At 40.6% G+C, this 12905-nt stretch overlaps 1 protein-coding gene across 1 annotated transcript; it reads left to right on the forward strand.

Annotated features, from left to right (window-relative positions):
• Positions 1–2086: 2086 nt before the first annotated feature.
• On the forward strand, positions 2087–6465 carry LOC118078942 (vomeronasal type-2 receptor 26-like). Its single transcript, XM_060281378.1, has 4 exons — positions 2087–2881; positions 3457–3684; positions 4507–4633; positions 5564–6465. The coding sequence occupies exons 1-4, from the start codon at positions 2087–2089 to the stop codon at positions 6463–6465; spliced, it is 2052 nt and encodes a 683-aa protein (XP_060137361.1).
• The last annotated feature ends 6440 nt before the right edge of the window (positions 6466–12905 follow it).

Below are 12905 nucleotides of genomic sequence, written 5' to 3' on the forward strand. Positions count from 1 at the left end.
AAGAGCATCCACATTTTCTGAGACGCTTGACTACAAGGATGCTGTGGTCATTCACTTTGCTTTTTCTGTTGCCTCATGTTTTGTGCAAAGCAGCTATGAGGTGCCCTGAGACTGAAACATTTCCTGTTCCCCATGAGTGGTACCAGTCAGGTGGCCTCATCATCGGTGGGATTGCTTCTCAGTTCTATTATTGCATCATTGAAGATTTATTCAAGGAAAACCCTTCACAGAATCTGTTTGATGATAATCCACAGTAAGAGACTCCCCCTCCCCCTTCATTTGTGGCATTAATCCTTCCCAGTACTTTATTTAGTATTGTGCATCCTACTAAGTTGGCAGGCAGTAAATGATCGCTTTGACCTTTTGATTCATGATCATCCTTTCTATTTTGAAAAGCAATATGAAGATGTGATTTGTACGGTATGCATAGTTTTAATTGCAGCAAATGGATAGTTTTAATTGCACCAAATGGACCAACAAGAGGAGGATGGAGATGATACTACTGTACCTAGTCTTGGGGCACAGACTCTTTTAATCTTCCTAGAACATATATCATGAATCAGGGACTGTTTGAGTGAATTTCTTTGAAATATTGCTGCTTTCCTGGGCTACATGCATAGAATGGTCACCTGTAAGTTAGCCAGTTTGAATAAAAAGAGAAAGAGGGGGAGATTGTTGTTGTCTTTTGAGGGGGGCAGGCAACTGAGATTAAAGGTCAAACAAGACATGATACAGAGATGTATGATACATATTTATTATTTTAGAGCCACCATAAAAGACAAAGATAGTTCAATATTAATCTGTTTGAAACAGAAATGGCCATTTGTTTTGTCTACTTCCTGCATTGTACAATTCTCCTCTGAAATTTTTAAACTGACCTCATTTGCAGCATGGTAACAAAATTCTACCAGCACATCCTGGCCTTGGCATTTGCTGTAAAAGTGATCAATGAGAATCCCAACCTCTTGCCCAATGTCACACTGGGGTTCCACATCTACGACAGCTATTATGATGCAAGGATTACATATCGTAACACTTTGGACCTGCTCTTTAAAATGCATAGATTTGCTCCCAACTACAAATGTGACTCGCAGAAAAACCTCATAGCCATCATCGGAGGACTTAACTCTGATACTTCTTTCCATATGGCTGATACTTTAAGGCTCTACAAGATTCCACAAGTAGGTTTTATGCATAGGGACATGATCCCCCCTCCCCATCTCACTTTTCTCTTACCATTCCGAAAATGATTTTGAGATTCAGAATGTGAATATGACTGAAGCACTAGAAGCTACAATGTCTATCAGAAACATAGATTACTCCTTAACAGTAGAGTTTGTTACACTAGTGAATGCAGAGAGCGTTCAGCACCTTGGACACTTCCAACACAAGCACCCTGTTATTTAGTCGTTTAGTCGTGTCTGACTCTTCCTGACCCCATGGAACAGATCATGCCAGGCACTCCTGTCTTCCACTGCCTTCCGCAGTTTGGTCAGACTCATGTTCGTAGCTTCGGTCCAACCATCTGCCACACATACATACAGCACTTTGAGTATGTGAACTGCAGTTCTTCAACCCATATAGATCAAAGATAACTGTTATATCTTCCACTGCCATGTGCATCTTATACATGATTCCCAACAGTTGAACTAGAGTAGCATTCAGTTGGTGCATTGAGGAATTTTCCCAGCCTATCGGACATGGCAAAGATTTATCTAGGGTTAATCCAACTAGTGCGGCTTCTCTCAAATACTAAATTTCCACAAAGTAATTCCACAATAGGATTGCACTCTACAAATGAAATAAAAGGACATTTCTGACAATACATGAATACTTTATGAAAGAAAATATCCAGAAAGTGGAAAATGTCACCACAACTCTTGAATATTCAGCTGGAAGCATCCTGCAGTGTAACTGGAAACCTCAAAATTGCTTCAGCAAACATTTCTTGAATGAAGACCACATGCTCAAAATAATTGTTTATACTTAGGTACCATTATTATGTCTGTTCTTTTCCTATTAGCTTGCATATGGCTCATTTCCCCAAGAGGAGAGTGATATAGATAGCTTCCTTTCCTTTTACCGCATGGTGCCCAATGAAGCTCATCAGTATATGGCGATCATCAATTTGCTCCAGCATTTTGGATGGACATGGGTTGGACTCTTTGTTACGGATGATGAAGGAGGAGAAAAATTCTTGCAGGCTCTGGAGCAATTGCTCTACCAGCATGGGATCTGCTCAGCCTTAACACAAAGAATGGAAAAAATAGCTCGTTTTGATATGTTGGGTGAATTTTTTGAGATACTTAATAGGTATTATGTGGATCTCACAAATGACAAAGCCAATGCATTCATCGTCTATGGAGATTCTCAGACATTGACCTGGCTGAGATTTGTTATATTTCTACGAGATCCTGAAAATAAGGAAAGCTCAACATTAGGAAAAGTGTGGATCATGACAACACAAATTGATTTCGTATTAATGAGTTTTCAAAAGTCTTGGGATCTTGAGCTCTTTCAAGGTGCCATTTCCTTCACCATTCACTCAAAAGAGCTTCTCGAGTTCAGTGAATTTCTTCAGAGCATAAAACCTTACTGGAATCCAGGAGATGGTTTTCTCAAGGACTTCTGGGAGCAAGCATTTGACTGTCCATTTCCAGATCTGGTCATGCAAGATACTGAAACATGTACAGGGGAGGAGAAGTTAGAGGGTCTTCCTGGCCATCTGTTTGAAGTGGACATGACCGGCCACAGCTACAGTATATACAATGCTGTCTTTGTTGTGGCTCATGCTTTGCATGCAATTTATACGTACAGATCAAAGCACAGAGCACTGGCAGGAGACAAAAGGTTTGAACTTCAAGATCTGCAGCCTTGGCAGGTAACACTTTGCAAAATATTATTTCAGTGAGACAATTACCCGAAGCCCAAACTTTACGAAATAGGACATTTTCAAAGTTATTCCATTTTGTAACTTTTCTATCTGCTATATGAAAGTAGCTCACTTTTTATACTTGTTCTGTGTTAGGTGCCGATCCATAAGCAATATTCATACAGAAGGGAGTAACATAATGCAAACCAAATAGTATTTCAGTTAGCCAATTACTCCAAAGTGACACATCATAAAATGTGATATTTTAAATAAAAGAGTGCCCCTTTCCCTGTATGTTTAGCATGCACAGTATTTTAGCCTTCTGTTACTTTGTTATAACTTTTCCATCCACTAGACCAGGTATCCCCAAACTGCGGCCCTCTAGATGTTTTGCCCTACAACTCCCATGATCCCTAGAAAACAGGACCAGTGTTCAGGGATGATGGGAATTGTAGGCCAAAACATCTGGAGGGCCGAAGTTTGGGAATTCCTGCACTAGACTGAAATAGCTCATTTTTTATATTTGGCCTTCACTTTATGTATGTATATATTTCTCTCCCCACCCCCCTTTCCCTTTGAATCAGCTCCACTACTTTCTGCAAGGCATTTCATTTAACAACTCAGCAGGGGAAACAATGTCCTTTGATGAAAAAAGGGAAATGAGAAGTAGATTTGACATCACGAACATGATCACCTTCCCAAACAAGTCCTTCTTTCGAATGAAAGTTGGATGTGTTGATCCTGATGCTCTTGAAGGAGAAGCATTCATCATTCATGAAGATATGATTGTATGGCACAGAGGTTTTAATCAGGTCTCTATTCTCGGAATCCTTCTGTTCTCCACTGTTCTTATGATGTGTTCTATGGGTGTCAGGAAATTCCATTTTCTTTAACACTGTTGTTTGTATCTGATAGGGCAAAGGACAAATGTGTCTTCCTAGCACATTCAAATTTGATGTGGCTTTGAACTGCCTAGGGGAGGGGGAACCCTGCATTTCTGTAGAAGTAATTTTTTCATTTATATTTACTATACCTTCAATACATAAAAAGCAAAGATTTGGCATATCCAATGAAATTGCAACCCCAGGGTCATCCACGACTGCACCTAATGGTCAAGGGTACCTTTACCTTTAATAGATCCCATATGAAAGGTCCTAAGTTCAATCCCTTGCATTTCTAGGCATGGTTAAAATGAAGTCCTGGTGAGATATTTTTCAATTGTTTTGCAGCATTTTGCAAAACATAGTGCATTTTGTTGAGCCCTCAAACTGTGTGGCTTACCTGCCAAATCAGGAGCCTTACCTGCCATCACAATCCATGAATGCAAAACTTTGGCACAGGTTTGGAGTGGATTGGACAGTATTGGTTTTGGGGTGAGCAGGGTAGCACCTGGTTGGGGAATTCAGACAGTGATTGGAGAGCACCGCATAATGTTGAGTTTGTGCTGCAGAATGATTGCAAAATTTGTCATAGGTTTGGAGGGAATCCAAATAAGCGGGTTCATACTTAATGCAGCTGTGTATGGCCGCTACTTATATTAAACCTTTTTATGCTGAGGGGTGAACTCCATTTAGAGAAGTCAAATAAGCAATTAGTTTCTCTGATCTCCTAAACTGCTTTTCTGCTATTGATAGGTGATTCCCCTTTCTCTGTGTAATGACCACTGCCACCCTGGGAACCAGAAGAAAAAGAAAGAAGGGGAAAAGTTTTGTTGCTATGGTTGTGTTCCATGTCCAGAAGGGGAAATTTCAAACCAGGATGGTGAGTTATGTGGAAATCATATATTGCATCCTATGAGGACACTGGACAGAGGGGGGGGGGTGAGTTGGGGCACATGATAAAAATGCCTAAAATCTGTGGAAGAATGGCAGATGAAATTGATGGATTATATGGAACTTGCTGAGATGACAGGGAGACTACGTGACCAGGGAGAAGAATTGGTGGAAGAAGACTGGGAAAAAATTAGAACGTATTTAAAAAAATATTGTAGAATTGATTTTGGAAACAGATTTTCAAGTATATAGAAACTGAAGATTTTTGAATTATGTTAAAAATGTGTGATGTTTGAGGGAAGTTTACTTTAAACCAGAATGATTTAAATTCAAGATATAGAATTTGCTAAAGAGAATTGGGAATGAACCGCAGAGGAGGGGAATTTGAGGAAGTTCTTTTTTCTTTTTTCTTTTAAAAAAGTCATGAAAAGTATAAGATTAGAAATTGTATTTTATGTTATTTTTATTTTATTTTATTTTAATTATTTAGGCTGTGTTGTATGTGGGTTATTTATCTATGTATGGTTAATGCTTTATGTGTTTATATATAAAATACCAGTTTCTGGGAAGTGTGGGGGATGGGGAAAGACTTCTGTTTCACTCAGGTCCTGCTTGCAAGCTTCCCATAGGAATCTAGTTGGCCACTGAGAGATCAGGAAGCTGGATGAAATGGGCCATTGACTCTTCTTATCCCAAAGACAGTTTGAAGGATTTCTACTCAGCTATTACTTCTACTCAGCTATTATCAACTTAGCAGACAACCTATGATAACCTTAAAAATGAGTGAGAACAAAGGATTTATATATAAACACCAAAACACATGGTTCCAATAGATTGAATTTCATGTCACCAAAGCGGTCACATGGAAGACAAAATACTGTTGAATCAATATTGAAATTTGGCCTTGTTTATATTTCAGATATGAATGACTGCTTCAGATGCCCAAAAGCTCAGTATCCAAACAAGAACAAAGCTGCCTGCATTCAGAAAACGATGACCTTCCTTTCTTACGAAGAACCTTTGGGTATCAGTTTAGCATCCATTGCCCTTTCTTTCTTCCTCATCACAGCTTTGGTGCTAGGAATATTCATTAAGTACAGAGAGACTCCGATAGTCAAAGCCAACAACCGGGACCTCACCTACTCTCTCCTTGTCTCTCTCCTGCTCTGCTTCCTCTCTTCATTGCTATTTCTCGGTGAACCTAGCAAAGTCTCCTGCCTCCTCCGGCAACCAATGTTTGGCATGATCTTCTCTGTAGCCGTTTCTTGTGTGTTGGCCAAAACTGTCACTGTAGTTCTAGCTTTCTTGGCCACCAAGCCAGGGTCCAGCATGAGGAAGTGGATAAGAAAAAGACTGACAAATTCCATTGTCTTTTCCTGTTCTCTTATTCAATCAACTATTTGTATTGTCTGGTTGATGGCATCTCCCCCATTCCCTGAACTGGACATGCACTCTTTAGCTGAAGAAATCATTGTGCAATGTAATGAAGGCTCAGTCACCATGTTCTATTGTGTCCTGGGCTACATGTTCCTCTTGGCCATTGCCAGCTTCGTTGCCGCATTTGCAGCCCGCAAGTTACCTGACAGTTTTAATGAAGCCAAGTTCATTACCTTCAGCATGTTGCTCTTTTGCTGTGTTTGGCTGTCTTTTTTTCCAGCCTACCTGAGCACAAGAGGGAAACTCATGGTGGCTGTGGAGATCTTTTCCATTTTGTCCTCCAGTGCTGGGTTATTGGGCTGCATCTTTGCCCCTAAATACTACATCATTATTCTGAGGCCTGAGCTGAACAACAGAGAACAACTTATTAAGAAAAAGTATTAAACAATTGTTTTCGCCCTCACTCTGGTAAATTATTTCCATACACTCGAAACATTTGCCATATATACAATATTGGGATTATACAAACCCCCTCAGACTTTCCCCCATCTCACCCTGGTTTCCATAACAATCCTGCTAATGTTTCTAAATAGCTACAGTGGTTTTTAAGGTACTCAACAAAATTTTCCCATTCTTGTTTTAACATTTTTATCATCTTGATGTCTGTTCTCTACGGTCATCTTTACGATTTCAGCAAAATCTTCATTTTGATAATCCACTCTTATTTTGTTAGGACCTTCTCTTCCTTCCACATCCTTTTCCAGGCTTTTAAGCCCTTCTGATAGTGTTTCATTTGCACTGGTAGCCTTCAGAATGAATTGCCCCTGCAATGCACATTTTGTGGGGCTGTCCCTAAGGCTGGCTTTTACAGCTAGTGCAAAATGCAGTGGCTCAGTTGCTGACTGGGGCAGAAATTCACCATCATGTCATGGCATTATTGATGTAAGTACTGAATTGCCTGCAAATAAGGTCAAGATGCAGCTTGGGATCAGAATACTTAAAAGATGCTCTTCCCAAAGTGAACAACTGAATCTAAGGATACAATTTCCCTCATATTCAGTGTCCAACTATTCCTCTAGAAGCTTAATGGGAAGAAAGGACTAGTCTTGAAAGTGTATTGAGCAGAAGGATGTCAATGTCCGTGGGAAGGTGGGAATGGTCTCTTGATTCCCATGCAGTGTTTTGAAGGGAGATGGTTCAATGTTTCCATGACAGAAATCTTCAGATTAGAGAGATCTGTCAAATGTTTTTCACCAATCTCCTCTCACAAAAATGGCCCCAGAGACCGGAAGAAACAGTCTCTTCTGCAACCATCTCTCATTTTCAGTATAATGTACAACCATAGTTTAAACAATTTCCTCCTTCATTTTTATTCAGCTCTTAGAAAGGAGAGTTAAACCTTTATAATGACATGATAGGAGAGTACAATGATTTTCACGACTGAAGTGCAAAAATATCTGTGAATCCCTTTCAAAAGAATCATGGGGGAAATTGTGGCATTTCATGAGATGAAAAGGGGGGGGAATTCAGATTTTACAGAGAAATGTAGAGCTAAATTTCTAATAGCACAGTAGCACCCTATAAGATCATGGTGTAGCTTGCAGATCTTGAAAAACTTTTATGCTACACCCCCACCACTACAAGGCCATAATTTAGTGGTGGGACATCTGCTCTGTATGCAGAAGGCCCCAGGTTCAGTCCCTGGCATCCCCAGGTAGGGTTACGTAGGACCCTGTCTGAGGCCCTGGAGTGTTGTTGCCAACTCAGGAGAAGGAAATAGGAAGCTAGGAGGAGAAACAGGTCTGTTTCAGTTAACAAGCAATTCATTCAATAAAATAAAATTATTAAAATAAAATAATAATTTTAAAAATAATTCGACCCAATTTGGGGTGGTGTGGGTGACTGGTTGCTGAAAGAGTGGGCAAATAGCGCCTTGTTAAGCTTGCAAAACACTCCCTCCTCAGCCGCACCGTTTGGATTCCTTCTCTTTCCCCTGTTGTGTTTGTATTTAGCAACTTTTAATGAATTAAAATGGCTGCTTGCATTCAATTCTAATGCGACATCACAACCTCGTTTGTGGTGGATATTGTCTAACAAAAGAAGAAGAAATGGAATTGAGCAAGGTCAGCATAGTACAGGGGGCTGTAAGCAGTCTGAGTCACATTGAAAGTGAAAGTTGTAACCCAATTCTTTTCTTCTGGGTTCTGCAGCCTGTTGACTAAATGCAGATCACCTTTGGAGCTAACATGTAACACCTTCTTAGAGTTGTGGGGCCGCATGATGGGATGGGCCAGCAAGGTCTCCCTGCCCCCTTAGATGTGGAACAGATGGAAATAGGTGGAGTTAAATCCAACCCTGTCTGGGTGGCAGTGTGTGACTTGACTGAGTGGTTAGCAGCTAAATTTCAACACAATCAAATTGAAGATAAATCGGGTCCTCCCTAACAAGAGGGCACGTGTTGCGGTGCGACCTGGCAACCAGACACTGTGTTGTGGGTGGGAATGTTTGGATGGCCACAACACCCTATTGGAGGTCCCTCAATGCTGGGAGAAATTAGACCAATGGGATGCCAGCTAAAGTACATTGAGGGACCTCTACTGAAGCCCATGCACAAGTCCCTGAGCGTCCTCTTTTGGGCTCTGTGCATCGGAACACCCACCCCCCTCTCCCTATATTTAGGGCTTGCACTTGACCTTGCTATGCCGTTGTGTGTCGTCTGTTGTTGGGACAGGGGCACGGCAGGAATTTTCCCCACTTGGCTGATTGGCTTGTGCCATTTGGGTTTCACCTTCCATGTAGCAAATCGTCACAACTTGTAAGGTTGCGGATAGGCTCTGGTTCAGGTGATTGGGGTGGCAGAAGGGTCTCGCCATCTCTATGTGATGGGTATTCTGGCTAAAGGAATCCAGAGACTCATTGGTTGGTCAACTCTGTGAGGTGTTGTGCCCTGAGCCTGAGTCCAGGGGGGCATCTGGGTGGAGGACTAGCAGGGCTCCTGCTTTCCACTGTCCCAGCTGTTCACCCAAGGTTGACCTATGGTTGGTGCCCAGGGTCAGCGCTGCCTGCAAGGGTGCAGGGAGCAAGTCGAACCAGAGCCTATGCAACCACTCACTTGATTATAATCAATAAAGTTGTGGCCTAAATTCTGTCAAAAACCAAACCAAAATTTGAGTCTTGTTTGATTTTATTTTGGGGGGGGGGGGTGGTTAAAAGGTCTACATACGCAATTTAAACAATTTACATAAACACCCTGACTTCACTTGTGCCACACACCTTTATTTCATGTTTACTGTTGCAATAGTATAATTTCCCTCTTATGGATGATGCATTTGTTTCTTTGTGCCACAAATTTATTGTGGAGAGAAATAATAGCTGTCAGGTCATGTGTTGAAATGGGAGTTGGGCAGTGTTATTTCAACATTTGCTGCTTTGAGTCACAAAACAAAATGGATTCACTTTGACGTTCCTGCTGAAGTTTTCACTTACCATAATAATAACAACAACAACAACAACAACAACAACAACAACAACAACAACAATTTATTATTTTTACCCCACCCATTTGGCTGACATTAAAAGCTTCCCTAAACAGGGCTGCCTTGAGATGCCTTCTAAAGTTCTGGTAATTGTTGTTCTCTTTGACTTCTGGTGGGAGGGCATTCCACTTCAAGCTAATTGCCACTTTTTGTGCCACAAATTGGCAGAGGCAGCATGTAGGCATATTTGAGAATAAACACAGAACTCAACAATGCAAAAAAACAACAAAAAACAACAACCCATCATTGGAAATACAACTTTTTAAAAGTTATTAAGTCACCGTACAATTATCCAAATCATCATAATTTGTGCACCTCGTCAGAACAACAGAGGAATAAGAAAACTGTCAATAAACAGCCATGAAAGGGATTATAATATTGTTCCTCTGTATCACAAGGAGATAGGAATAGTGGCAAGAGGCAGCCATGGCTCTCAATTTTCCCCCTCCCATTTTGTATTTTCTTCATATTACTAGTCTGCCTTGAATTCTGAGTATTGGAAATATCACTTAGCACCCAAAGCAAGTGTTTATACTGCTTTGATTTTTAAATAAGACGTGCCAATCTCTCTTGTTTTGCTCTGTTGACAGAGCCAGGTATCATACAATCTAGTTTGCTGAAGTCATTCTGCAGATACTGATAGGCAAAGAGCATCCAAGTTTGCAGAGAGGCTTGTCTACAAGGATGCTGTGGTCATTCACTTTGCTTTTTCTGATGCCTCATGTTTTGTGCAAAGCAGCTATGGGGTGCCCTGAGTCTGAGACATTTCCTGTTCCCCATGAGTGGTACCAGTCAGGTGGCCTCATAATCGGTGGGATTGCTTCTCAATTCTCTTATTCCCTCTCTGAAGATTTATTCAAGGAAAACCCTTCACACAATCTTTTTGATGATGATCCACAGTAAGAGACTCTCCTTCCCCCTTCATTGTTGGGATCAATTCTTCCAGTATTTTCTTTAGTATTGCGTATTCTACTAAGCAGACTGGCAATAAATAATGGCTTTTCTCTCTGTGAAAATAATAATACTTTTGAAAAACAATGTGGAGAAAGGGAGGGAGACTTTGTATGCCTTGTTTTAATTCCACCAAACAGGGACCAGCAAGAGGGGGATGGAGGGGTTACTGCTGTGTATGTTCTTGGGGCACCTAATCTGCAAGTGTCTAATCTTCCTAGAACAGGTGCCATGAATCAGACAATGTTTAAGTCTGCTTTGTGAGATATTGACCTTATGGTTTGAGAATTGCTTTGTGAGATCTAAACCTGGTTCAACATATTTCACTATTCTATGAAGTCACCCCAGGCACTGGCTGATAAGTGAAATAGAGAAATCTAGAAATTTTAACAAAATGTGGTATGTGTTGTGAGTCTGTTAAACTGATTGTAGCAGCAGCAAGTTGATGGGAGATTTATTCCTTTCCCAAGGTATGAGTGACAAAAAGGCATGAGCTTTGCTGTAGATAGCACGAGGTATAAATAATAAATCACCAAAATGTGCTCTTAGAGCATGCTACTTGCAATTATTTGCATACACTAATATGGATGTTTCCTTCATTCTAATACCCATTCTAATGCTCTAACACTTTTAAATTTACATTTACCCTTTTTTCCAAAACCGCAAATTCCCATTTTTTGTTTAATTAAAATGCTTTAATGGCATGAACTTATATTCAAAAACATTTGTCTTTTCTCTCTTCCTTGAACTGCAAATTGTTGATGTTTAGTCGTTTAGTCGTGTCCAACTCTTCGTGACCCCATGGACCATAGCACGCCAGACACTCCTGTCTTGCACTGCCTCCCGCAGTTTGGTCAGACTCATGTTCGTAGCTTCGAGAACACTGTCCAAACATCTCGTCCCCTGTCGTCCCCTTCTCCTAATGCCCTCCATCTTTCCCAACATCAAGGTCTTTTTCCAGGGAGTCATCTCTTCTCATGAGGTGGCCAAAGTATTGAAGCCTCAGCTTCAGGATCTTTCTTTCCAGTGAGCACTCAGGGCTGAATTCCTTCAGAATGGAGAGGTTTGATCTGCTTTCAGTCCATGGGACTCTCAAGAGTCTCCTCTAGCATCATAATTTGAAAGCATCAATTTTCTGGCGATCACCCTTCTTTATGGTCCAGCTCTCACTTCCATACATCGCTACTGGGGAAACCATAGCTTTAACTATACGGACCTTTGTCGGCAAGGTGATGTCTCTGCTTTTTAAGATGCTGTCTAGGTTTGTCATTGCTTTTCTCCCAAGAAGCAGGTATCTTTTAATTTCAGGACTGCTGTCACCATCTGCAGTGATCATTGAGTTCAAGAAAGAAAAATCTCTCACTGCCTCAATTTCTTCCCCTCCTATTTGCCAGGAGGTGATCAGACCAGTGGCCATGATCTTGGTGTTGTTGTTTTTTATGTTGAGCTTCAGACCATATTTTGCACTCTCCTCTTTCATCCTCATTAAAAGGTTCTTTAATTCCGCCTCACTTTCTGCCATCAAGGTTGTGTCATCAGCATATCTGAGGTTTTTGATATTTCTTCCGGCAATCTTAATTCCATTTTGGGATTTATCCAGTCCAACCTTTCACATGATTAGCTGCAAATACAAGCTGCAAAAATCATTCAACTCTGTGAAGGTTTTGTGGTTTAACAATTCAGCCATTAAATTAGTGAAATATAGAGCAATATGCTATGTATGCATTTCTGACCATGGTATAGTGATAGAGAAGTGAAGATAAGTGTAGAGGAGTTAGTTTATTCTTCTATGAAGTTTAGAATTGAATATATTTGATAGAGGTGATGGAAAGCTGAAGAACCTTAAAACTGTGATTAAAAGAAACCATTTCACCCCATTTTTCTATGCCTGTCTTACATAGCAATCTAAGAGGTGATTTCTAGTATATATTAAAAGTGAATGATTGCACCTAAACCAAGTCTGCAATCTTATACAAAAATATTGGAAGTTGTTCCCATTGAATTCATTTGGACTTTGAGTAGAGATGAATGAATGAATGAAACTTTCTTTGCGTTAGCCATCAGCCTTAGCAACAAAAGAAGATTGTGGTATAGACAGAACAAAATAAGAAGTCAATTATATAAAACACAGTTTAGAGTCCTGAATTAGCAGTCAAATAGTGAACCTTATTCTTATTGCCCCAGCTTAAATACCTTGCTACCTTTGCTGTCATCTGCTCCTCTTGATCTGCCAGGAGAAAAGACACTGTGGCAGTGGTTGGGCGGCCTGGAATAGTCAATAAAAGAGGAGTGATAATGCCACTCCTCAGGCCTTTGTAATGAGTGCAAGCCAGGATGGTATGCGCCACTGATTTGGTGTTGCCATCTCCGCAAGGACATAATCGTTTTTTGTATGGA

This window comes from Zootoca vivipara, chromosome 13 (assembly GCF_963506605.1).
Source record: "Zootoca vivipara chromosome 13, rZooViv1.1, whole genome shotgun sequence".
Lineage (NCBI taxonomy): Eukaryota > Metazoa > Chordata > Lepidosauria > Squamata > Lacertidae > Zootoca > Zootoca vivipara.

Coding starts and splice junctions, on each gene's coding strand:
- LOC118078942 (XM_060281378.1), top strand. CDS start 2,087: ATGGTGCCCAATGAAGCTCATCAGTATATGGCGATCATCAATTTGCTC. Junction 3,685..4,506: donor GGCACAGAGGTTTTAATCAG/GTCTCTATTCTC, acceptor TGCTATTGATAG/GTGATTCCCCTTTCTCTGTG. Junction 4,634..5,563: donor GGAAATTTCAAACCAGGATG/GTGAGTTATGTG, acceptor TTTATATTTCAG/ATATGAATGACTGCTTCAGA.